The 25110-nt window shown below is 37.1% G+C and overlaps 1 protein-coding gene across 6 annotated transcripts in view; it reads left to right on the top strand.

The window, feature by feature from the left end:
- The window catches only part of LOC150102890 (cilia- and flagella-associated protein 52), a 640784-nt gene that overhangs the window by 57327 nt on the left and 558347 nt on the right, over positions 1–25110 (top strand). For 4 of the 6 annotated variants that reach the window (XM_090397376.1, XM_090397374.1, XM_090397378.1 and 1 more), the window contains exon 3: positions 15785–16005. In XM_090397376.1, coding sequence (XP_090253502.1) covers positions 15785–16005 — 221 coding nt within the window. The remainder of the gene's footprint in view (positions 1–15784; positions 16006–25110) is intronic. The other 2 variants (XM_090397375.1, XM_090397379.1) reach the window with 1 other exon arrangement.

Raw genomic sequence — 25110 nt, 5'->3', positions numbered from 1 at the left:
CCTTGTCTTCTTTGGCACTGAACAACCGGTTTCTGTCCACTGTTTTGACTGCTGTTTGCATTCTGGTGTGTAATGGTGAATCCAAGTCTCATCCATAGTAATAAATCGACATACAAAATCAGTTTTATTCTTGTTAAAATGCTCCAAGCACTGTTCAGAGATTTTCATGCAAGTGCGTTTTTGATCTGCGCTGCACCCATCTTGCACAAAGCGTTTTCATTTGCAATTCTTCATGCAGAATATATCCTACACATTCTTTTGAAAGCCTATAGTCTCAGCAATTTCACATAATTTGACTCGCCAGTCATCCAGTACCATGTCGTGCACTGATCAATGATTTCTGGTGTTGTTACACTTTTTGGATGTCTTTCATGTGGATCATCTTCGAGGCTGGTACGTCCACATTTAAACTCGGCAGCCCATTTCTTAATTGTTGAAAATGAAGGAGAAGAGTTCCCATAGACTTTTATAAACTTCAAATGAATTTCTTTTGCCGTTAAACCTTCTTTTACAAAGAATTTTTAACTGCACAGTACTCAATTTTATCCATTTCAAGGGATACAGACAACACTTTGGCTTCTGGCAGTTGTATAAAAACATTACTTGATAGAATGACTTACAATTTCACATCGATGCTTATTACAGATGTACCAACTTAAACTTTTCATGATGAGTCTTTTGATTCTCTGGTGGTCCAGCATTAATAATAACAATATTTTCATTATTTCTTAACTTTTTATGTTCAGGAGCAACAATGATTATTGCTAATTTTCATTAAAAATTTGTTATAGCCATTCATTGCCTAGTGTGAGACCACTGACTCGTTTATTGGAGGTCTGTGGTAGCTTCAGAAAGTTCCATATTCTTAGCTCATCCATATCTTTTGTACTGTGGATGGGCTGTGGACTTTTTTCCTCACATAAAAAAAGTCGCTTAAAAAAACAAAACAAAATTATCCCACTGTGCCTTACTCATTCACAGTTTTCCATTCACAATGAATAGAATAGTCTATTCTATTTACTATTGAATAGTTTATTGCCATAGACCAGGAAATATAGATACTGATGAGTAGGAAATTTTTATTGAAATTAACTTGGAAAGTACAAGGTGAGTGATCATAGCAATTTAAACTGAGCAGAAAAAGCAGTACTAAGGGAACTAACTTTCAGACCTCTTGAGGGACAGCTTCAATAGGCAGCATACTATAGAGGTAACACAAGGATCATGAATTTTTGACTCATACCACCAGACGAGCCTCCATAGCTCAGTCGGTATAGATGAAGCCCTTTGGTCAGAAAGACCTGGATCGATTCCCGTCAGCGGTGTGAGGAACCTTTATCTGATCTCTTTCAAATAAAAGTGAGTTAGCCGGTCTCATATGGAGGTAGGGAGTTTTTTCATCCAGAAACTCAAGTTTTTTGTCCCCCAGACCAGGAAAACCGGCCCCATGAACACACGCTTCTACAGACATAGGACACCTCCAGGAATAAGGAGTAACCAACCTATTCTGTAGGATTTCGGTTCCAAATACCTACACAGAAAAATGTGTAGGTGTACACGTGAGCGTGAATTAGGATTAGGACCATCAAATGATCTGATTGTGGTTGAGATGCCATAGGAGACTAGCACTGCAGGTAAATACCAAGAAATTTTTTGCTAAGGAAAAAGATTCTGGATGAATTACTTTGATCGATTCAGATAGGATTTGGGTGATCAAAGCAGAGGACATAATTGGGCTGCATAATGATCATTGTATTCGATTTTTCCATTTTTCCATCCAGGTAAAGCAGGCTTTATTCCTAGAGGGATAAGGAACAGGGAGGTGTTAAAGGTTAATGTAGAGAGTGCATTCCAAATACTGAGTACATTAGATGGCAGTAAGTCAAGATGGGGGGGGGGGAAGAACTAGATGGAATTTTCCCACATAATTTAATGGAATATGCTGAGGAACTGACCAGGTACTGTAACCTGGCTGTTTAACGAAAGTAAGTTAGTTCCTGAGGAGTGAAAGAAGGATAAGATAGTGCTGTTGCATAAGGGTGGTGGTGGTAGAAGGAAATATCAAATTACAGACCAGTTTTTATTTCTTCTGTAGTTAAGATTTTGGAGCAAATTGGTAACAACTTGTGTACAGAATTCAGGAGACGAAGACAATATTATTTATGCAGCCCTGCATGAATTTGTTGTGTACTTGTTTTAGTAATCTGGTTGCCTTCTGCAATAGAGTAACAAGAGCAGTAGATGAGGGTCATGCATTCACTTTTTTTTTAAAGACATTTGACAGGGTGTCACATGATAAGTTGATTTTTAAGTTGCAACATGTGGATTTGAATATCAGATTACATGATTGGATTGGTAACTGAGTTTCTGATAGTTATGTAACAGAGTTGCATATGGGGATGTAGAATGAGGGAGTAGAAAGGATACAAGTGGAGTTCCACAGGATTCAGTTATTCCGTTTTCAGATGATATGAAGCTTGGTAGGTTTATTAGTAATAGTGTTGGTGTTTTGGTTCTTCAAGAGGATTTGAATAAACTACAAATGTGGGTAAATAAAGGGGGTGATGACATTTTAATGCAATCAAGTGTAAAGTTTTGAAATTCAGAATCGACAAATGGGATACTCACATGGTAGAATTATACTGGAAAAAGTAGAGGAAGCAAAGAAATTCATGACAGTATATAATATTTTTCACACATATATAAATACATATAGTAACACACATAAAATATGATACATTTAATAATACACATGAAATATGATACATATAAATACATACCTACATGCATCTGGACATACATACATAAATACATGCATGCATCTGGACAATAAAACAAAAAGACAAACAAAGATTAATAACAGCAGAAATGAAGTTTATGAGAAAAACTGCCAGGCATACTCTATTTGATCACAAAAGAAACAAAGAAATTATGAAAGAATTAAACCAAGAATCAGTAATAGAAAAAATTAAAAAATATAAACATAAATGGATGGAACACGTTCAAAGAATGAAAATAGAAAGATTACCAAAACAAGCCTTAAAGTACAAGCCATTAGAAAAAAGAAAACCAGGACGTCCTCTTGAAAGATTCAATGATGACTTCTAAGGCCGACTGGCCATGCTAGGCCTAAATCCTTGATATCCATGATGATAAATACATACCATATTATTCACATAATATTACTTCCACCTTAGTATCACCACCTCTGGGTCTGGCTCCCACCGATGAGACCTCAGTAAAAGTCGAAACCGGTCTGGGTAGTGACCCTTCCCTTAATGCATAGCATGATACATGTCTGCAAGGATATGTGCTTTGTATTATGGGATACTAAGGCAAGTGATGAGAACTTATACCACCTTTGCCACGAGTTGCCCTAGTCCTGAAAATACTTCAGGTGCAAACTTTGTTTGCTTACACTTGTTTAAAGGATTAAACCAAATATATAATTGGAAATATAAAACAAATTAAAGTTTGAAATGACAATAAAATACATCATGCATATGACATTGTGCTGTATGTATGAGGCAGAAATTGCCACTCACCAATATCAAGCAATACCTCTCAACTTACCCTGCAATGTTGTGTTTTAAGATTGGTTTCTAAGGTGAAATGCTGGTAACCCCTCATCTGTTTAAAATGATTGAACAAAACAAAGTGTATGAAACAGAAATATAATAAAGAAAAGTTATAAGCAGATATTATAATAACTGACCTTGTTGTGTCTGGGGGAGAGAGACCAGTGGTGTGATAGAGGGTGAAAATGATGAGCGGAATATGAATGAAAAAATAAGAGTGGGGAGTGTTGGAAGGCTTGAATGATTGTGAAGTTTTCAGAGGATGAATGGCGAGCAAGAGTGGCTAACTTGCAAGGAGAGATAAATGAGCTGAAAGAGGAGATGGAATATATCAGGAATGAGATGAGAAGTATGAAAGATGAGATGAGGCGAATCAGAGTAGGAGTGAGAGAGAGTTATGGGAATGATAGAAGAGGAGAGAATAGAAACAGTCGTAGAGAGAGGAAATGAGAAGAATGTGAGGGAGTGCTGGAACCAGGGATAGAGTATTACCAGGATAGCAGGTAAGTAGGGGAAGAACATAGAGAGAGAAAGGGTTAGAGAAGAGAGAGAGAGAGAGTGAGGGATGCAGGTGAGCAATCAAGGAACAGAGAGGTAAGGGGTGTGATGTATGGAGACTCGATCCGTGGCATGCAAAATAAGATGCCAGAGGAGTGTTTGCCTGCAGGAATGATAGAAAGTGTGCCTATGACAATTAAGCAGAGTGAAAGCATGGATGAGATGATCGTGATAGTGGGCACGAATGACTTGAGAGGCAGTGTAAATCAGATGGCGAGAGATCTGAGATTCATGCTTGAGGCTGTACAAAAGAAAATGCAGAGAGGAAAGATTGTGTGTGTGTGTGTGTGTGTGTGTGTGTGTGTGTGTGTGTGTGTGTTACCCAGGTATGATAATGACAAGCTGAGCAGAAGAGCAGTAATAATGAATAGTATAATAGCCAGAATGTGTCAAAAGAGAGATTTGGAATATGTGGATGCTTGGAGGGCATTTGAGGACAGAAAGAAGATATATGAGAGAGACCACTTTGAATTTGAATGAGGAAGGATGCATCTGGAGAGATTGCTGTTTTCTGAACGAGTCTGTGCATCAATGCAGGGAAACTAGAATTCCCAGGGTGGATGGTAGCAGGGGGGTGACCTCTTGTGGGAAGGGGGATGACATCAGGTAACACTTAGTCCAGTGGAGTCTGGAGTGTATAATGATAGGTGTAGAAGCAGTGACATTTTTATGCTTTATACTAATGCCATGAGTATCCAGAATAAAAGAGATGAATTGGTGGCATTAATTGCATTAGCCTGGCCAAAGATTATTGGGATCTCTCAGACGTGATTGAAAGAAGATGATATAATAGCAGGGTACAGCATTTTTTGACTGGATAGGAAGGGAAAACACAGTGGTGGAGTACTGCTTATATGACTTATATCTTCTAACAGGGGAGGCTTTGGAAGGCAGGAACACTAATGGTTTTGAAAGCATATGGTGTGAAGTAGAGGTGGCCAAGACAGGATATTTAGTGGGATGTTGCTACAAGCCAAGGAACACGGAGGGTGGAGAGCATGAGATGCTTAGGCAGTTGAGCTTGGTAAGTGCAAGAAGAATGTTTGTTATGGGAGATTTTAACTAGAGCAGTATAAGTTGGGAAGAGGAAAATGCATGTAGTAATAAGGGAATGGAATTTTTGGAATTCTTAACAGACAGATGTCTTAGGCAACATGTAATAGAGGGAACAAGAGGTTCAAGAGTTTTTGATTTGGTCATAGCATCAGAAGAGCTGATAATAACTGAGATGACATCTCTACCCCAGTTGGAGAGAGTGACCATGTGGTTTTGACTTGGAAGATGAATAGACATGCAGGAGTATCAAAGAAAAGGGAATGGATGTGGAGTTATGAGGTTGGTGATTATAATAGTCTTATATATCGACTTGGGGCAGTTCCATGGAGGGCAGACTTGAAAATATGGGCTAGTATTAGTGTGTGGGAAATTGTGAAGGAATATTTGTTGGCAGCAATAGTAACCCGTATTCCACAAATGAGGAAGAGGAGAGGTGTGTCCTCTGTGACAAACCTCAGGAGAGGTGTGTCACAGATGTATGTTTTGGTGTGTTTGTCATCCAAAGATAATCCTAAGGAATTTTTTAGCTATGTGGCCAGTAGGAGGAGAAATGATTGTGGAAGAATGACATTGTGAGATAAAAATGGGAATAGAGTGACTGATACAGAGAACATAGTGGAGTTGTTCAACGAACGCTTTATTGGAGTATTTCATCATGGAGAAGTAAGTTTTAATACTAGAGGGACAGGACAGGTTCGAGATTTAGAGGTGCCAGAGGAGAGTGTGTTCCAAATACTGAGTACCCTGGATGTCAGTAAAGCTGTGGGACTGGATGGTGTTTCACCACAGGTTTTGAGAGAATGTGCTAAAGAACTGAAGCTCCGTTGGGCTGGCATTTCAATGAAAGTCTGGGTATACAGGAAAGGTACCCAAGGAATGGACGGAAGGGAAGATAGTACCATTGCATAAGGGTGGTAGCAGATTGGATTTGTCTAACTATAGGCCAGTTTGTGTTTCATCAGTAGATGTTAAGATCTTGGAGAAATTAATGAGGGACCATATACAGCATTTGGCAGATGAGGGTAATGTTATTTGTGAGAGTCAACATGGATTTGTTAAGGGTTGCTCTTCTTTAGTAATATGATTGCCTTTTATAATAAAGTGACAAGAGCAGTTAATGTGGGAAAGGCATATACTGCCATTTTTTATTTTGCAAAGGCATTTGACAGGTTGCTACATGATAAGCTGATATTTAAGTTGCAGCATATGAGTCTAGATGTCGGGTTAGTCAACTGGATTCAGGATTGGCTGTCTGATAGGTATCAGAGAGTTATGTATGGTGGGGCAGTATCAAGGAGGCAGAAGGTTACATGTGGGGTCCCACAGGGCTCAGTACTAGGACCTATATTGTTTATCCTTTATATCAATGACATTGTCAATAGATTCCAAGGGGATATGCCATTGTTTGCAGAGGATGTGTAGCTGGGAAGCATTATTTGTAATAGTGCAGATGCAACAGCCCTGCAAGAGGATTTGAATAAACTAGACTTATGGGCAAATGAATTGGTGGTGTCGGTTTAATGCAGCAAAATATAAAGTCTTGAAGTTTGGGATACATCAATGGGAGGCTGCAAACTCAATTGGAGGATCTGTACTGGAGGAAGTATAGGAGATAAGAGATCTGGGCTGATGACTGATAGAAAACTGAAATTCAGGGAACATATTGCAAATGTGTTGAAGGTAACCCAGAGGATTGCTGCAATACTGAGAAGGATGCTCACCTGCAGAGATAAGAGTTGTCATTCCATTGTATAAGACCCTGATCAGACCCCACTTAGACTATTGTTGTCATATTTGGTCCCGAGGATTTGAAGGGGATAAATTAACTGTGGAAAATGCACAGAGGTGGATAATAAAAATGGTTTCAGGACTGTATAATGTTAGTTATGAGGATCGGCTGAGGGAATGTCGACTGCAGAGTTTGGTAGATAGAATCAGGAATGGTAATATGATTGACTTTTAAACTGTTGAGAGGTAGTTACTGGGTTGACACTGGGGAGTTCTTTCGCTTGATGGAACAGCGGGAAGGAGCGATGACAAGGGGCCATCCCTGGAAGTTGCAAAAGGAAGCTGTGAACAAGAGAGTGTGGAGTGGTTTCTTTGCATGGAGGGTGGTTCAACCATGGAATGCATTGCCTGATAGAGTGGTGAGAGTAAGAATAGTCAGTGAGTTCAAGGAGTAGTATGATAGACTTTGTGTTTCCTAGGAAGAACCTCCCACATAGAGTATTTTGACTCCATGGAGACCTGAATAATAATAATAAAATGGAAGGAAAGCTTTGCCTAGCTGTTAAGGATGAGAAAATTGTCCTAACTTCCCATCTAGCCAAACTTTGAATCATTAATAGCAAAAATTAAGATTTAACCAAAGCCTTCTAAGAGCACTAATTATACAGCCTAATAAATGTGATTATACAGCCTATCCTTTTTTTTTTCTTTTCCAAATGACAATAATCACTTTTTTTTACTTGCTAGCTATTTACTCCAAGAATAATACCACTAGGATATCTCAGAGTATCTCAGACAGGATAATGCTCTCATCATCCTTAGACTTTACAACTATCATCAGAAGTCAAAATTAACATAATAGGTTTAACATATTTATGATGAGCAAGGACAAATCTTGTGTTTTATTTAACTGTGGGTTGGTGGGGGGAGGCACTCCACAAAATCTTGGCATCCATCGAAACTGAAACTGTGTAGATAGGAGGGAGGGGGATATGATTCAGGACATGTTAGAAACCAATAATTAAGGGAAATTCTATATGTGGTTGGTATGTTGAAACTCTCTGGCCCATCCTGTTTTCCTGTTCAATGTGCATTCTTATTCTCACATTCTCATCTCCATTCACATTGCTCTAACCTAGTTCACTCTTCTGCTCATTTATATCATCTCTGACTTCCACTGATACCTTGTTTGCATCACTGATTACACTTCCTTTCAGCAGGAGCCCTTTTCAGGTGACTCACTCCAAAACTATTCAGATGCAGCCCATCATGCTTGCACTGTTCCATTTATCCCTCAAACTCATTTCACGCATTCGCAAACTGTACTCTTTTCTCTTCAATTATTTCCACTAACATTCCATTTAAGAGCTTTGCTCTGCACTGCAACTCATCATTGTCATAGCTGTGCGGCACAAACTATTCTTCCTACACACGCTGTTGTGTTTTACTCTCTTCAATAATCTCCTGATATCCCTCCTGGCATTCTCCCTATACCCAACCAAATCATTCATTCCAACCACAACCACTTACTTCCTTGCATGCTGACTTCTCATATGTAGTGCCTGAATCACCCTCCTGCCTCCTGGTAAGCAATCCTTGTCCTGGAAATCATTCTGGAAATTGTTTCTGCCATTGCTCCATCAGTCTGGCTTTCTTCTTCCATTTTTACAGTTGCACCAGCTCTTGGACCTTCATTAAGCTCATTTTCTCTTCCACATTTATCCTTTATTTTCCTTTTTCTGTAATTTCCATATTCACTACCTCATTCTCTGCACTCAAATTGTCACTGTCACTCTTCTAGATACCATTTTAAGTCTTAAATACTCCCTCACTGCTTTTGTCTGGTATTCTTCACTTGCCATTCATTAATTTCATTCAGATCACTGCAATCCACTGATAATATCACACTCTTTGCAGACCTTCACCCTTCCATAGTTTCCCACATATACCATATTTACTCGAATATAACTTGCCTCGTATATATCTTGCATCCCTGATTTTACTTTATGAAAAAAGAAATTAAAAAGTTTCGCATATACCTTGCACACGAAAAAAGTTTAAAACTTAAAGAAATAGATCGTGAATGTTGTTATTGTGGTTCAGATATTTTGTAATTTGGTTGAAGAGAATCAGCATTCCAACTCAACAATCATCGGCTTCCCTTTGTCATTGAGTCACATGATCTTTTCTTAATACCACACCAATCATATGCATAGAGATGGAAGTAACCAGTAGAGGAAATGTGGGAGTGAGAGCATTAACTTCTACTCGATCTTGGATTGAGTGAGGTGGAGTGGTGAAAAGAGGTGAGGTTTATTTTCTACATGGAGTGGATTACAATCGACGTCTAATACCTGACTTCGGAAGGGAAGATTAAGAGAGATCATCATTAGAACTGTTGTGCAACTGGATTTTGAGAGCTTGGGACATTAGTTCACTAGAAATAATTGCCAAGAGATTTTTAAAAACCTGCATCTCTAATGCCCTGGATGGGAGAAGATAATGCTATTTGGGTAGATGACTGTTTTAGTTTAATTACAGAAACATTATCACTAGAGATTCAGATATATATCATGTGATGAGCAGCCGATCGCATAAATAATGTTGATAATTAAAATTCAAATGCATTCATTTTATAAATAATCTGAGTAATTATAATAAATACTGAGGATTTAATTATAAATGTTGATTTAGTTTTTTCCCTGAAAAACTTGAGTTTCTGAAACTCCCCACATATATCTCACACCACAATTTTTTTAACTTTAATTTTGGGGAAAAAGCGCAAGTTATATTTGGGTAAATATGGTATTTATCACACTGCTGACAATGAACTTAGTAAAGTTCATTGTCAGATTTATTAACATTGGTAGTAGGTTTCTACTAACATTGGTAGTAGGTTTCTACAAAACCTACTACCAACCTCTATAATTAATACCTATTCAGTCTCAGTATTACCAATTAAATAAATTTTTGGTGAAATGCATATAATTCTTCAAAAATATTCCAAAAAATAAAAGTTATCTTTGCTCCACTGAAACTACCGACTCTTGTTAAGTGACACAGCTCATTCTACACAGCAACAGGGCTTATTCAATGTTGTTGGAGAATTCCTGCGGACTTGTACGATTTATTTATCAGTATAGCATCATCTGAATAATGTAAGGAACTGGATTAAATATCCAATTTTATTATGTGGCCTAGTGCCATTTCTTATATATATTGTGGTTCATATAAGTGCTAAATAATTGATAAATAAATAAATATAAATTGGAGGAATCTGATGCTTCCAAATCAGTGCAATTGTGTCTGGGTGAAATGGCTGCAAGAGGGGAACTGATGGAGTTTAAAGAGGCATTTTGATAGGATGCCATGTTGTAGGCTTATCTGTTCAGCAAATTGTTGACAAATTGGGCCATCCCAGGTCAACAATCAATGATACCTTACTGAGATGGAAGCTCAGGGAGTCAACTTCAAGTACTACCCACAGTGGATGACCTGCTGTGGCTCACAAATATGCAAGTCCCACATTATTCAAATCAACATGTAGTGTTGTACAGTGTGTACAGTGGGACATGGAAGCTTGGAAAGCTGTCCACATTATCACCATATGGAATGTGGAGATAATGTGCACCCTATTCTCATTCACAACTGATTTAACATCAAATGATCTTCCTGTACCTTGTTCAGTTCTAACTGTTGACTTACAACTGAAATATAGAGTATATGTCAGACAGTATAATGTCTTATTTACATCATATAATTGTAACACTTTGAACAGCAAATTTATTCTTTGGCACCTTGTCATATTCTTTTCCAAATGTACAAAACTTATAGATCCTTGTTATATTCCCATGAGTTATGAACTGTTTGCTCTAAAGTGAAAATCTCATCCTGACAACATGAGTTTGGGCTTGTTTTTCTCCAGGTTTCTCTTTCACCATTTTTCTTAGCCTTTTTTCAAGTATGCTTGCATAATCTTACCCAGGGACACTCAGGAAGGAAATTCTCACTTTCTGTTTTAGTTCCCTTTTTATAGATGGGACTATGAGAATTCTACTCCAGTCATTTGGAATTTGACCCTCTGGCAATGTCTGCTGAAATATGCAGTGCAGCATCTGTAAAACTTTGTTTTTCATCTGTGGGGTTCACAAAGAAAAAAAAAAGCTCTCATGTACTGTTGATGTTTTCTTCTTTTATCCATGGCATTGCCATAATTTGGTATCTAAATCTGTTTATAATCACTTGACTTATAATTTCGCATAAATTGCTTTCATTTCAACACCAATGTCACCTCTTTAATCATTCTCTCTATTCTCCCATTCCCTCCCCCCCTCCTAAACACACACCAAGAACAAGACCACATGTAAGTTACAATGAGATCCTCCAACATTGTAACCAAATCAAAAACACTTAATCCTTATGTTTTGTATATACCACATGCCTAGATTATATGGATGCTTGGAGTGCATTTCTGAATAGAAAAAAACTGTATGCAAAAGATGGATTGCGTTTAAACATGGAAGGCAAGTGTTTTGAGAGGGTTTTTGGAAGGGAGGGGGGCAACTGAGTGTGTTAGAATAGGGAAAATAGTTCCTAGGATAGAAGGTAGCAGGGATGCCCTGATGTAGGTATAGTTGCATGGATGATCTGGGAGTATGTGTGGTATATTGCAGGACCAAGTGTAGTCTGTTGGGAGGAAAGAGTAAAAGATATAGGAATGCTAATAATGCACTTATCTTTCTTTAATTAAATGCCCAGAGTATTAGGAATAAAGGGCATGAGTTTGTGGCACTGATAACCTCAGCCTGTCCAGAGATTATTGATGTCATGGTCGACAGAAGATAATGTCTGAATAGAAGTAGGAGTTAGCATATTTCAGTGGTAGATAGAGTAAATTAGTAAGTGATCAGTTGTCCCTTTTCAGAATTAATAACTAGGAAGAAAATGACAATGAGATTGTGCAGTGTGAAATAGAGTTGGCTGGGTGGGATATGTAGTGGGAAGTTTGCATTGTTAGTTAGGCTCTTACTTCCACATTTATGCTCTCTTTTCCTTTTTCAATAATTTCTGTATTGATTATCAAATTCTCCACACTCACATTCTTGCACTCTATAACATGAGACTAGAGTATGGAAAGAGGAGTTGAGTGAAAAGGAGACAGATGCTACTTGTGCATTGATCAAGACCTATTTAACAGCAGTGATGTCTGAGTCTATTCCAAAGGTGAAAAGGCTAAACAATGTAGGAGTAAAATGGATTAATGAAAAGATTAAGTGTTAAATCTGGAGAAAAAGGCACAGTGGAGGCAATCTTCTTCTTTTCTACCATTTTCTGTCCACTGCTGGACGAAGGCCTCCTCCAGTTCTTTCCACCTTTCTCTGTTCTTGGCAATAGTTGACCAACTTTCCCCAATAAATTCTGACAGTTCATCACTCCACTTTCTTTTAAGACGTCCTCGGCTTCGTTTCCCTTCTTTAGGAATCCATTTCGTAAATATGGTGGTCCATTGCTCATCTTCTCTTCTGGATAAATGTCCAGCCCATTTCCATTTTAGTCGCTTGTGGTGAAGAATGATGTCAGTGATGCGAGTCTGGTTTCTTATCCAGTTGCTTTGCTTCTTATCTTTTAATGTGATGCCTAGCATCAACCGCTCCATTTTTCTTTGAGTTGTTAATTTATTTGCCAGTGCTCTTGTTAACGACCAAGTTTTGCAACCACATGAGATGACTTGAAGTATACACTGGTTAAATGTCTTCCTTTTTAAACAGAGTGGGACATCACGTTTTGAAAACTGTTTTTCAATTTTCTGAATGCACTCCAGGCAAGTTGAACTCGCCTATTTATTTCCTTTTGGAGTCCACAATTTAGGTCAATGAGATGACCTAAGTATGTATATAAAGAGACTCTTTCCAAAAAAATTGTTTTCTATTATTATGTTTTTTGGTGTTACTAAACGATTAAACATGATTTTAGTTTTTTCTCTGTTTATCTTTAGACCGACTTTTCTGCTTTCATGATATAAGTCTTCTATCATTATATTAAGGTCTTTTGGAGTGTTTGCAAAAATTATGATATCATCTGCATATCTTAGATGCGTTAAGTTTCTGTTATTAATTTTTATACCAAGGTTTGTCCAGTTTATATTATTAAATATTTCTTGAAGGACTGCTCTAAAGATTTTGGATGATAGAGAGTCTCCTTGTCGGACATCTTCTTCAATTGATATTTTATTGCTTGTGTGAAGTTGGATTGTTGCTGTTGCAGTGAGGTATATTGTCTGATATATACCTCACTGCAATATATTCTCCAGGAACTCCCTGATTCTGGAGTGCATTGATTATTGCGTTAGTTTTGATGGAATCAAATGCTTTTTCTTAATCAATGAAGGCTAAACAGAGAGGCAATTGGGTTTCTTCTGCTTTTTCTATTATTTATTTTACTGCATGAGGTAATACAAGATGAATATTGGTAATGATCAGGTGCATGAAGAGTACAAAGAGCAGGCCAGGAAAATGACTTGGTAAACACAGTAAAAGTGCAGTATGAGAAGAAATAGCCAACCAGACTAAGAAAAATCCTAGTGAATTCTTTCAGTATGTGGCAAGTAGAAGGAAAAATGACTGACACTGGCAGATTGGTAACCAATGCAGAGGATATAGTTGAATTATTCAGTGATCAGTTTATCAGTGTATTTCATCCTTGTGAAGGTAACATTGAGAGAAACTAAGTGTAGAGAGTATGGTAGAGGAGTGACTGATGATAAATGAGCAGGAAATATATGAAGATTTAAGTGAACTTGATGTTAATAAGGCAACAGGACTTGACAGTATATCAGCATTCTATCAAAACACCTGCTGATATACTTGACAGTATATCAGCAGGTATCTTGATAGAATGCTCTATGGAATTAATGGCACGTTTGGTACACTTTTAACATGAGTCTTGCAACAGGATGAGTCCCGAGGGAATGGAAGGTGGAAAAATTGTTCCACTTCTCAAAGTAGGAGGATAAGACTGAGGTAACAAATTAAAGGCCAATCTGTGTGTTTGAAGTTGTTAAGGTGGTAGAGAAGTTGGTGAGAATTGGGTTCAGAAATAGGTTGATAATAGCAGTATTCTTTGAGTCAGCATGAGTTTGTTTGGGAGAGGTCATGCTTTAGCAGTCTGCTTACGTATTTCAACAAGGCGACAACTTCACTGGATAAAGGAAATGCATATACAGTTTCCAGTAATGGCCCATATGGACTATTCTGTACAGATTAGGTCACCTAGTTTTCAAGGGCATCAGGATGTATTAAAGAGAGAGTTTAGTGAAGGTTTACCAAGGAAGTGTCAGGTCTATGGAATGTCAAATATGAGGAGAGATTGAGGGAATGCAACTTGTAGAGCCTTTTGAATAGAAGAGGGAGGGAATATGACTGAGGCATATAAGTTGATGAAGAGTTGTTACCAGATTAATGTGGAGAAGATTTTTCATACATTAGAAGGAGGCAAGGGTAGAACAAGAGGCCATTCCTGGAAACTGTATAAGAAGGGTGTGAGAAGCAGGTTCTTTGCATGGAGAGTGATTGATGAGTGGAATGCATTAATGTGTGGTGAGTGTGAAAACACTGAATAGGTTTGAGGCATGGTTCAATGATCTTTTTGCATCAGAGAGTATGGACCTCCTGCAATGAGTCCTTTGTTTCAGATGCTAATAATAATAATAATAAACAGCAGCTGCATACATTGGAATACATTGTAATGGAATGAAAATGATCCTCTATAGTTAAAAAATCATCTCACCGCCCCATACTTTGCAGTTTTAAGCTAAATGACTACAGTAGAAGTTTTATTGCAGCACTAAATATGGCATGAACATATTAATGGGGTGGTTGTCACATGTTACTGTGCCCTGATCTAGTTACCATATTTGAAAAGGATGAAATAACCGTGAACAGGATGCAGAGGTGGACAGAACTATAGAATGTTGTTTATGAGGATAGACTGAAGGCATGCAAACCACAGAGTTCAGTGGAGATGATAAAGAGGGAAATGATTAAGACATTTAAGCTGTTGATAGGTAATAACTAGATATATTAACTAGATAGCAAGTAAGAAAATAAGTAAGATTTTGCATGGAGATTGGAAGGAGCATAGAATTGCTTTAGAGGATGGTGAAAGTGCAGTGGATGAGTTTAAGGAATGATAAATGAACTTTGTGTGTTTCTAAGGTGGACCTCATACAATGAGTCTTGTGATTTCAGTAGAGGTAAGGAATAATAATAATTTCACTGGAGCCCCATTGAGTCATGAGACTCATTGCGGGAGATCCAGTTTAAGTGTTGCATTATGTTGTTGCCACTTCTGAATTACTTTCTGAATTCAGCCAGTCTCTTAGATTGTGAATTTCTTGCAGAAAAAGAAATTCTTGCAAGAAATTCTCTCCACTGTCCGTTTGTTAAATATTTCTCAAAAACTTTTTTTTCATGTTAATGACTGTGTCAGACAACAGAGAGTTAGGATTTGATTTATGATGAAATATTAGATTATATTGAATTATAACTGTGTACTCATTGTGTAGAATTTATGGAGACACTCATGTTGGAGTAATCACTTTACTTATAATTAAGCAAATAACACTTGACATTTCTTGCCTAATTGTAAGTAAAGTAATTACTTCAACAGAAGTGATTGTCTCCATAAATTTTACACAATGGGTACACAGTTATGAATGCTGACCACTGTACTGTTTCATTAGACTTGCTTGTTGTTCTTTTCATTAGACTTTTTTTTGCTTATTTGTTTTATTCATTAGACTTATTTTGTTTTTGTTATATTTCTGTTTCTGGGATATTGTCATGATTACTAATTAATGATTAAAGTGTTTACTTTTCTATATATAGGGAAATCCAAATCTGGCTTAATTATGCATCCTGATAAAAACCATATTGTATATGGTCTTGGAAATACTGTAATCATTAGAAATATCTTAACACACAAGCCATATATGCTTGATGGCCATACAAATCGTGTTTCATGTTTAGCAGTTGCAAAAGATGGATCTCTCATAGCATCCGGACAAATAAATCATTTAGGCTATAAGGTATGCATATTTATTATGTAATTTTGAATGTGTAATATACTGTATTAAAATAAACTCTGAGAGTTAATTTCATGGTTGTAGTTTATTATTATCCCAAGTGATTATCCATTGGAGTCAAAGATTGATCTAGGAGCTCCTTTTGTCATACATACACAGCTCATCACACCATGCCTTAACACACTCAAATTCTCTGCAGACACCAGACTCTCAGGCATGGCATTCCGATCATTCACAACTCTGCATGCAAAAAACCTGCTCCTCAGTCCTCTGCTCACACCCTCCTTATACAGCTTCCAGGGATGTCTTCGGGTTCTCCTGATCTCCCACCGTTTGCTGTAAAACTTCTCCAACGTTGATTCTATAACAACCCTTTACTGACTTGTAGGTCTTTATCATATCACTCCTCTTTCTCCTATCCACTTGACTCTGTAAATTGCATCTTCTCAACCTTTCCTCATATTCGACATTATAGAGATCAGAAACTACCTTTGTAAGTTGTCTCTGGACCCTTTCCAACATCTCTTCATCCTTTTGAAAGGTGACCAAACCAGGTGACCAAATCTGTGCACAGAAGTCCATGAGTGGCCTAATCAAAGCCCTATACAAAGGAAAAAGAATATCCTTACTTCTACAAATCAGTGTCTTCAACCCCAAGATCTCTTATTTAATCCACCTCCAACAATATATCACCACCAAGCATAAATTCTATATTCCATCTTTGTTTCACTGTCTTGAGGCTTAAGTGCTGTGAAGAATTCATGTTGGAGGTTTAATGGAATATTATCAGCACTGAGAAAGGATTAAAAATAATTTTAATACTTCCAATATTTCGTCTCTGTCACAGAGACATCTTCAAGGATTACAAAAAAACTTTTTGTAACAACACACACACACAAATAATACAATAGTGAGTGAAACTGAAGTCACACCACCTAGATAGGACTTTAGTTTCACTCACTATTGTGTTATTTGTATGTGTGTTGTTACAAAAAATTTTTTTTGTAATCTGAAGATGTCTCTCTGACGGAGACGAAATATTGGAAGTATTAAAATTATTTTTAATCCTTTCTTAGTGCTGATAATATTCCATTAAACCTCCAACATGGAATCTTTGTTTCCCAAAGTTTAAAACCTTATATTTTGCTACATTGAACCTGTATCCACATTTCCATGCTCATTCACGCAGTTTATTCAAGCCTTCTTGTAAGGCCACAACATCTTCTCTACTCTTCATAGTTCATCCCAACTTTGTATCATCTGCAAACAACTGAATAATCAAATCCAAATCTTTGCTAATATCATTAACATACAGGTTAAACAGCAATGATCCTAAAACAGACTCTGAGGCACACAATTAGTGACTTTCCTCTTCCTGGATATTGATTCCCTATACACAACTTGCTGATACCTATCAGATAGTCAGTCTCCAATCCAATGTACTAATCTAATCCAACCCCATCTGCTCTAGTTTGACTATCAACTTATGTGGTAATGTATCAAAAGCCTTTGCAAAGTATACCAATGTGTATTCATCTCCCACATCCAATGCTGCTGTCACCTTTCTGTAATAAGTAGGTAGATTACTAAAACAGGACCTCACTTTAGCAAATCTGTACTGTTCATCAAAGATAAATAATACTGTTGTTTTCAACTAAATTCTGGATCCTGATTCTCACCATTTTTGCCAACACTTTAATCACAACACCTGATACACAGGTTGGCCTATAATTTGATGATTGAGTTCTACATTGACTGAGTTCTCCCTTATGAAGCGGCACAATCTTGCCCTCCTTTCACTCCTTTGGAACTCAACCCAGTGCAGACTCATATTAAAAATCTATGTCAAGGCAGATGCCAACTACCTGGCATATTCTGTCAGAATACGTGGTGATATATTATCAAGTCCCACACCCTTGTTAAGTTTGCTCAATTCCCCCATACACTCTTGCTCACTTACAGTCAGTCTCTCCTCCCCATCATCAACTACTCTCCATCTCTCCATGATGTCACATTCACAAGAATGAAAGACCTTTATGAACTGCTCACTATTATGAACTGCTTCACTGAACATCTTCACTATATCTTCTGCAGTAGTTGTCCTTATACCATTTTCTCAAATCATTGTCATCTTTCCATAATCTTTCTTTTTTTTTTTTGCTAGCTACATATCGAAAAAAACTCAGGATTCTTTTTAGCTTCATTAGCTAACTGCTGCTCATACTTTACTTTTGCTAACCTTACCAACCAAGTCACCCTCCCTGCCTGGTTTTTGTAATCCTCATGAAATTGGTTATTACCACTTCTCTTATGCTGCCTCCATAATGCCTTTTCCCCCCTGTATTGCATGCTTAATCTCTTCATTTATCCATTTCACACCTGCTTTATTTAACCTTCTGTCCTTTGAAATACATTTAGACATTGCTTCTGCTAGATAGTTGAATATCCCCCAAGCTGCATTCATCTCTTTTCTAGCTAACTCCTCATTCCATGCTACATCTGCAAGCTGTCTCCTGAGCTCTTCATAATCATCAGCCTTGTAGTTCACATATACCCTTTTCTCATAGAGGTCCTCACACTGCTGGTAACCACCCAGGTAATCACTTCATGGTCACTCACCAACTGGAGGGTGATTTGAAACCTCATTTATAATTACATCCTCTGATGAGATGATTAAATCCAAAAATCTCAATCCTCATGTGCCCTCTTTTACATACTGCCTGTGGTAGTTGTTCCTCAAAAACTCAAGAAACTCATTTTCTTTACTTCCAGTTGCTATCTCATCATCCCAGTCTATATTGCCTTAGTTAACAAGTTCTCTGCCATGCTCCTCGGGCATAGTTTGTTACTGCGCCCCCAAGCACTTTCACTTCTTCAAGGTCAGTACGAGTAATCTCGTAGCAGGCTTATCAGACAGAATTTTGTTTCATACTCCAACTACGAGAAATCTCGTATCACCCCACCTATATATTACATGTGCTGACGACTGTAACTTGAGTTCAGAGTCACTGATGTTCAGCATTCAGTGCAGTAAGGTTTATTGCGTCTAGTCTCTAAAAACTTTCAATTATGCCATGGCCAGTAAAAGAAAGCTTACTGATGAAGAATTAGAAGCTTATGCTAATGTGAGCGATGATGAATGGAAAGAATTATTTGGTTCCGATTCCGAAGATGATTATAATCATACAGACTATTCTAGTGGTGACTCAGACAATGAAGAAAATTCTGAAGATGAAGTGCTTAACCATGCTTAACTCGAGCCATTTCTTTTTCTCCTCATTCATCTTAGAACTTTCTTCAAATCCAAATGTTTTCTCTTGATCCCAGGTTATCCCCTTCTCTTTTTGTTTGCACATGCATTCACATTCTTTTGGAACATCTACCTTTCTCACGCTGTGTTCCTCTGTCCACCCTGAGCCTCCCCGTTTCCCTGAATGAGAGAACAGGTGTTTTACACACCTGTGTAAAACACCTGTTCTCTCATTCTCTATGTTCATGCTACTCACTTCATTCACAGCCACCTCTTCAATCTCTCCTATCTTACTCTCCCATTCTTCCACATTGCATACCACTTGATCAGATTCATTCTCTGCACTCACTTCTCTACCTTCTAGCAGGAGTCTCTCCCAGCAACTTACACCAAAACCACTCATCGTGCAGTTCATCGCTCCTATTCAGTTCATTTCATCCTTCAGTCTCATTCCACACATTAATAAACTGCACTCCTTTATCCTCACACATTTCTGCTAACTTATCATTCAAATCCTTGCTTTCCGTCTCATCTCACCACTCTCATACATGGGCAACACACTTACTACATTTCGTATCACACTATTCTCTTTTATCCATCTCAATAACCTCCTGATATCCAATCTGATGTGTTGTTTGTTTGCAGTCAAGTCATTTGTACCTATTACAACTACCATTCTCTCATCCAGCACACCTTTAATAAAATCTCCATGCAATGCCACTCGAGTTTTTTGTTACCTCTTTTATACCAACATTATTTGTTTTCATCATTTTCACTCTTCCATAAGTATCTCGAATTCTCTTGACTTCATTCTGCATCTATTTCATCTCGTGCCTCATCTTAACTAACTGATCTTTCGAATCTTGCATCACATTTTCACTGTCATTCATTCTTTCAAATTTTTGAACTTTTGAATCTTGTGTCACGCTTTCACTCTCATCCTTTCGAACTTTTGAACCTTGCGTTATACACACTTGTTCACAGTCAATGCTGCTCGCCATCTTATCTTTAACTGCACTTTGTTTTTTAACTTCCACCACATTTTCATCACTTTCATCTTTCTTACCATCAATTGATAACTATTTCAGATATAAATACAATAACTATCAAAACATCTGAATCATCCAGTTACTAAGAACACAAAGATCTCATTGATTTGAATTTCATTGAGTTTGATTCTCACAATAACAAATTTGTATGTAGTAAAACAATAGTTTATTAAAGTGGATAATTTTCTATAGTAAATGTGTTTGCTATAATGTATGAATGAAATGTTAAACATTAAACAAAGTCATTGTGTTATACTTTACAACACCCTTTATATATTTTTTTAAGTATAAAAGGTGTTGTAAAGTATAACACAGATTGTTGTAACGTATAACACAATGACTTTGTTAATGTCAAAATGTTATGATAACATAGTATTGTGTTATTATTATTATTATTAAACATAAACTCATTGTAGGAAGCTCAGACTAAACCAGTATTCTATTATTTTATTATTTTCCTGACCTTCCATGTAGTCACAATACTCATCGCATTATTGACACAATACATATCATATTCCTCCTTGAAAACTTTCACTGCCAATGTGTTCACAGTTGACGCCTTCAATCCATTTCATTCATTCACCACTTACCAAGAAAAAATCTCTTCCTTCATATGCTTGCTAATTACACATCCCCCCCCATCACAGCTTTCACACAAGAGATGTTCCAAATTCTATAACAATACTGCTACGTGCAGACTAAGTATTAGGATTAAAAAAAAAAAATAATAATAAACAACCTACTGATAAGTTTCTTGAAGACTTGGAGATTGTATTCATTGGGACAAATGGTATATGGAAAATTAATCCAATGAATAAAGATAGATATAAAATAAGAGGATAAGAATTGGTGTGATAAGTCTGGAGCTGAATAATCAACAGCTGCTTGTATTCTTATGTGATTATTGGAAAGCGGAAAAATGATAATGACCAGTTTGGTAGAGCGGTACCCAAGAAAATACCTATAAAAGTAACATAATACAGAAACAGTGAATCTGTGGGAAAGTAATTCATCATCATCACGAAACATGGGCTCCTTACCCGTTGGTGTCCATTGCCTCCTTCACTATCTTCTTCTTCCACCTTTCTTTGTCCAGTGCACAATGTCGCAGTTTCTGTACACCCATTCAACATCAGTCCTTTATATCGTCTATCCATTCTCTGTATGGTCTACATCTTCTGTTTAAACCATCCAAAATACTAAACATAAATGTCTTTATCTTCTGGTCCTCATTCATTCTACAGATGTATCCAAATAATTGCAGCTTCCATTTTATAATCTTCTGCATTAGATTCTCTTTTGGTTGTATCTTCCGATAGAGCTCTTCATTTGTGATTTTCTGTACCCATCCTATTCTTAGGATCTTCCTGTAACAAGTTCTTTCAAACGCAAAAATTCTTTTTCTTGATTCCTTATTTATTACCCACTTTTCAGATCCATACAGTACACTGCTAAAGATGCATGTTTCCAGTACTCTTAGTTTTGTTTGCTGGCAGATCACTTTACTTTTCCAGATGTTATCCATTTCCTTCAGATTTGTTCTTCCCTTTGCAATCCTGATCTTTATTTCTTTTTTACAGTCCAAATCGTGTGTCATTTTATTTCCCAAATATGTGAATTGTTCTACATTTTCTATATCAATTCCATCCACTTGTATCTTTTGTTTCACGTTCTTCTTACCAAATACCATTGTCTTTGTTCATAACAAGTCCAAATCTTTTCCCTTCCTCATTTAACAGTTTCGATGTTTTTTTGTAGTTCTCTTTCGCCTTCTTCAATAATAACAAAGTCATCTGCAAATCTCAGATTGTTAATTCTTATCCCATGCAGTGATATTCCTTTTGCATCTTCCTTTGCTCTTTCTAAATGCGTGATGAAAATGTTTGGTGATATTGGGTCTCCCTGTCTAGGACCTCTGTTTGTTTTAAACCATTTCCCTAAATCATCACTTATTCTAACTGCTGCAACTGCATTCTTATAGACATCTTTTAATATAGCTTCTTAGTTTCCTGTCAATTCCATAGGATTCTAGCACTGCTGATATCACTTTCTGGTCGATACTGTCAAATGCCTTCTGAAAATCAACAAAGCAAGTATATATGTTTTTGCTTTTTCTCCTAGCTTTCTCTGCTATTAATTGCATTGTCAAAATCTGTTGAATTGTAGTTCTATATTTCCTAAATCCTGCTTGCTCGTCTGCAAGGTATTCTTCCAATTGTGTTCTCAATCTTTCTGTCAGTATCATCATCACCTTACCAAGATGACTTATCAAGGGAATTGTTCTACAATTTTTACATTCTAGCTTATTTCCTTTCTTGTATAATGTCACTAATATCGATTTCACCCACTCTTCTGGCATTTTTCCTTCTTTCCATATTATATATTACATAGTTGATACATTTCTGTAACCATACTTTCACCACCATATTTAATCATTTCTCCAGTGATGTTATCATTACCAGGACTCTTGTTGTGTTTTAGCCATCCTATTGCTTTTTCTACCTCTCCTCTTAAAATGTCCATATCATACTCATTACGTGGCAGGATATCTGCTTCAATTCTTCAGTCAGTTTCCCAACACTATCTAAATCTAGTTTTTCTTCATATAACTTGCTACAGTATCTAGTCCACCACTGTACACTTATACTCTGCCTTTTTCATCTATAATTGTGGTCTGTTATGGTTGCCACCTTCTATTAATGGTTCTAAACATTTTGTACACCTCCCTAGTTTTATGCTCTCCATAGTGCTGTTCTATATTATTGCATTAGGCTTCTAACCATTTAATCTTATCCATTCTGACTGCTTTTTTTCACCTCATTACACTTTCTTCTATATTGCTCCTCTATTTATTCTGATGTATCCCTTTTTATCTTCAACATTCTTTTCTCCTGTACTAACTTCAGTGTTTCTTGTCTAATCCATTTTTAGATTCGAGTTTATTTCTTTCTCCACACCTTTAAGTTTCTCTTCTATTCTGATGTTGGAGTTTGTTTCTTTTTTAATTTCAACTTGATGTTTGCAATCACTAAACTATAGTCTGAATCTATATCAGCTCCTTGAAAAGTTTGACACTGCTGTACTGATGTTATCCATCTTCTTTTAATCGTAAGCATATCAATTATGCTCTTGATTTTCCCATTATTTGATCGCCACATCCATTTTCTACACTCCTTTTGTTGGAATCTTGTGTTACAAATCATCATCTCGTTCTCCACAGCAAATTCTAACAATTTTTCACCTCGTTCATTTCTTTCTCCGAACCCATATTTTCTCATGACTCTTTCCCAACCATCATTATCTATTCCAACTTTGGCATTCTAATCTCCTTCATGGGTAACGTAGGAGATTGGAATGCCAAAGTTGGCATTCCAATTCCAATAACATTCACCACTTTGGAGGAACCCAAAGTGGTGAATGTTAAATAATTGTCAAGCCTCCACATCATGAAGAATGGCCTGTAATGACCTTTTTCATTACTTTGGAGAATATTTTGATGGCTGATTTTTAGCTTTCTTTTTAGGAAAGGCTAGGTAAACAGTTACATCCATAGTGCAGAATAGATATTAAATGAGCATAGGTGATACAGGATGGGTATTAATTCTGAAGCACATATTTTTAGCACAGTTGGGGGAATACCATCTGGTCTAGGAGATTTATTGGTATTTAGATTATTGAGGAATGTTCTTATTTCTTTCTGGCAAAAGACCAGAGGAGTAAGTAGTTTGTAATAAAGTGGGAGGTAATTTTCTTTGGTTATGTATACAAAATTGAACAAAAAGACTGATGCAAAACCAAGCGGTCAGCCTTGGCTGACCTTATCTTTAGGTGTGCAAGTTTTTTGATGGCTAATATTTCTTTATGTAGAATATTTCTCTTGGGTGATTTCGATTTTGTAAGAATTCCAGCCACAGCTAGACAGTTTTGTTTGCCACGGTGGGAAAAAGATCGTAGATACCAAGTTCAATCTTGGTCCTGATTTCTAGAACAGGTACTTGTCTAGTGGAGATGGAAAGATTATTACCTCACTTTTGGGCCAAGATGTTTTTTTTTTTTTTTTAAATAATTTATACACTTATTTTTTGAGATTTGGTGAGATCAAGATATACAGGGTGTTCGGGATAAATTTGACAGTTTCGTAAGGAAAAAGAAAATCTTCTTTGTATCTATTAAATTTAATGAATTGACAAAAAAACATTACAGGCAGAGTTAATTACAATACTATCAACAAGATTTACTCAAAATAACCACCATTAGCATCGATCACAGCTTCAATTCTGCTTCGGAACCTCGAACAAGCTGATGCTACAGTCTCCCTGGGAAGGGCCGCAAAAACTGTTTTAATTTTATCCATTAACTGGGCTTTTGTATTACTGGAAGTGCGATTGGTGTCTTTTTCAACTGCGTCCCATACAAAATAATCCATGGGGTTAAGGTCTGGGGAGTTTGGAGGCCAAACATTTGGACTGGTGAAGTCGTAGAAATTTTCAGACAACCATTTTTGACTTTTCCCAGAGGTGTGGCAAGGGGCCGAATCCTGCTGCCATACATACGGCCTACCATTGGCTACCCTTGTTATCCAGGGCTTGACTACAGTTAGCAACTCCACGAACAAAGCCCGAATTCCAATGCCAGGGTTCTTCAACACCTGTTCCTGCAGATTTGCGAGGAATTCTGCTGTACGAACGCAATCAGATCGTCTGCTAGGGATCTTTCTTCTTGCTACATCCTCGTAGTCACCATTGCAAGTCTCTAGTTCATGCCTGATTGTTTTTACTGTATTCAGGGAGCATTGGGCAGCAGTCGTAA

Source organism: Typopeltis vanoorti, chromosome 9 (genome assembly GCF_054136105.1).
Source record: "Typopeltis vanoorti isolate ZY-2024b chromosome 9, IOZ_Tvanoo_1.0, whole genome shotgun sequence".
Taxonomy (NCBI): Eukaryota; Metazoa; Arthropoda; class Arachnida; order Uropygi; family Thelyphonidae; genus Typopeltis; species Typopeltis vanoorti.
This window is presented reverse-complemented; position numbering and strand designations above follow the sequence as displayed.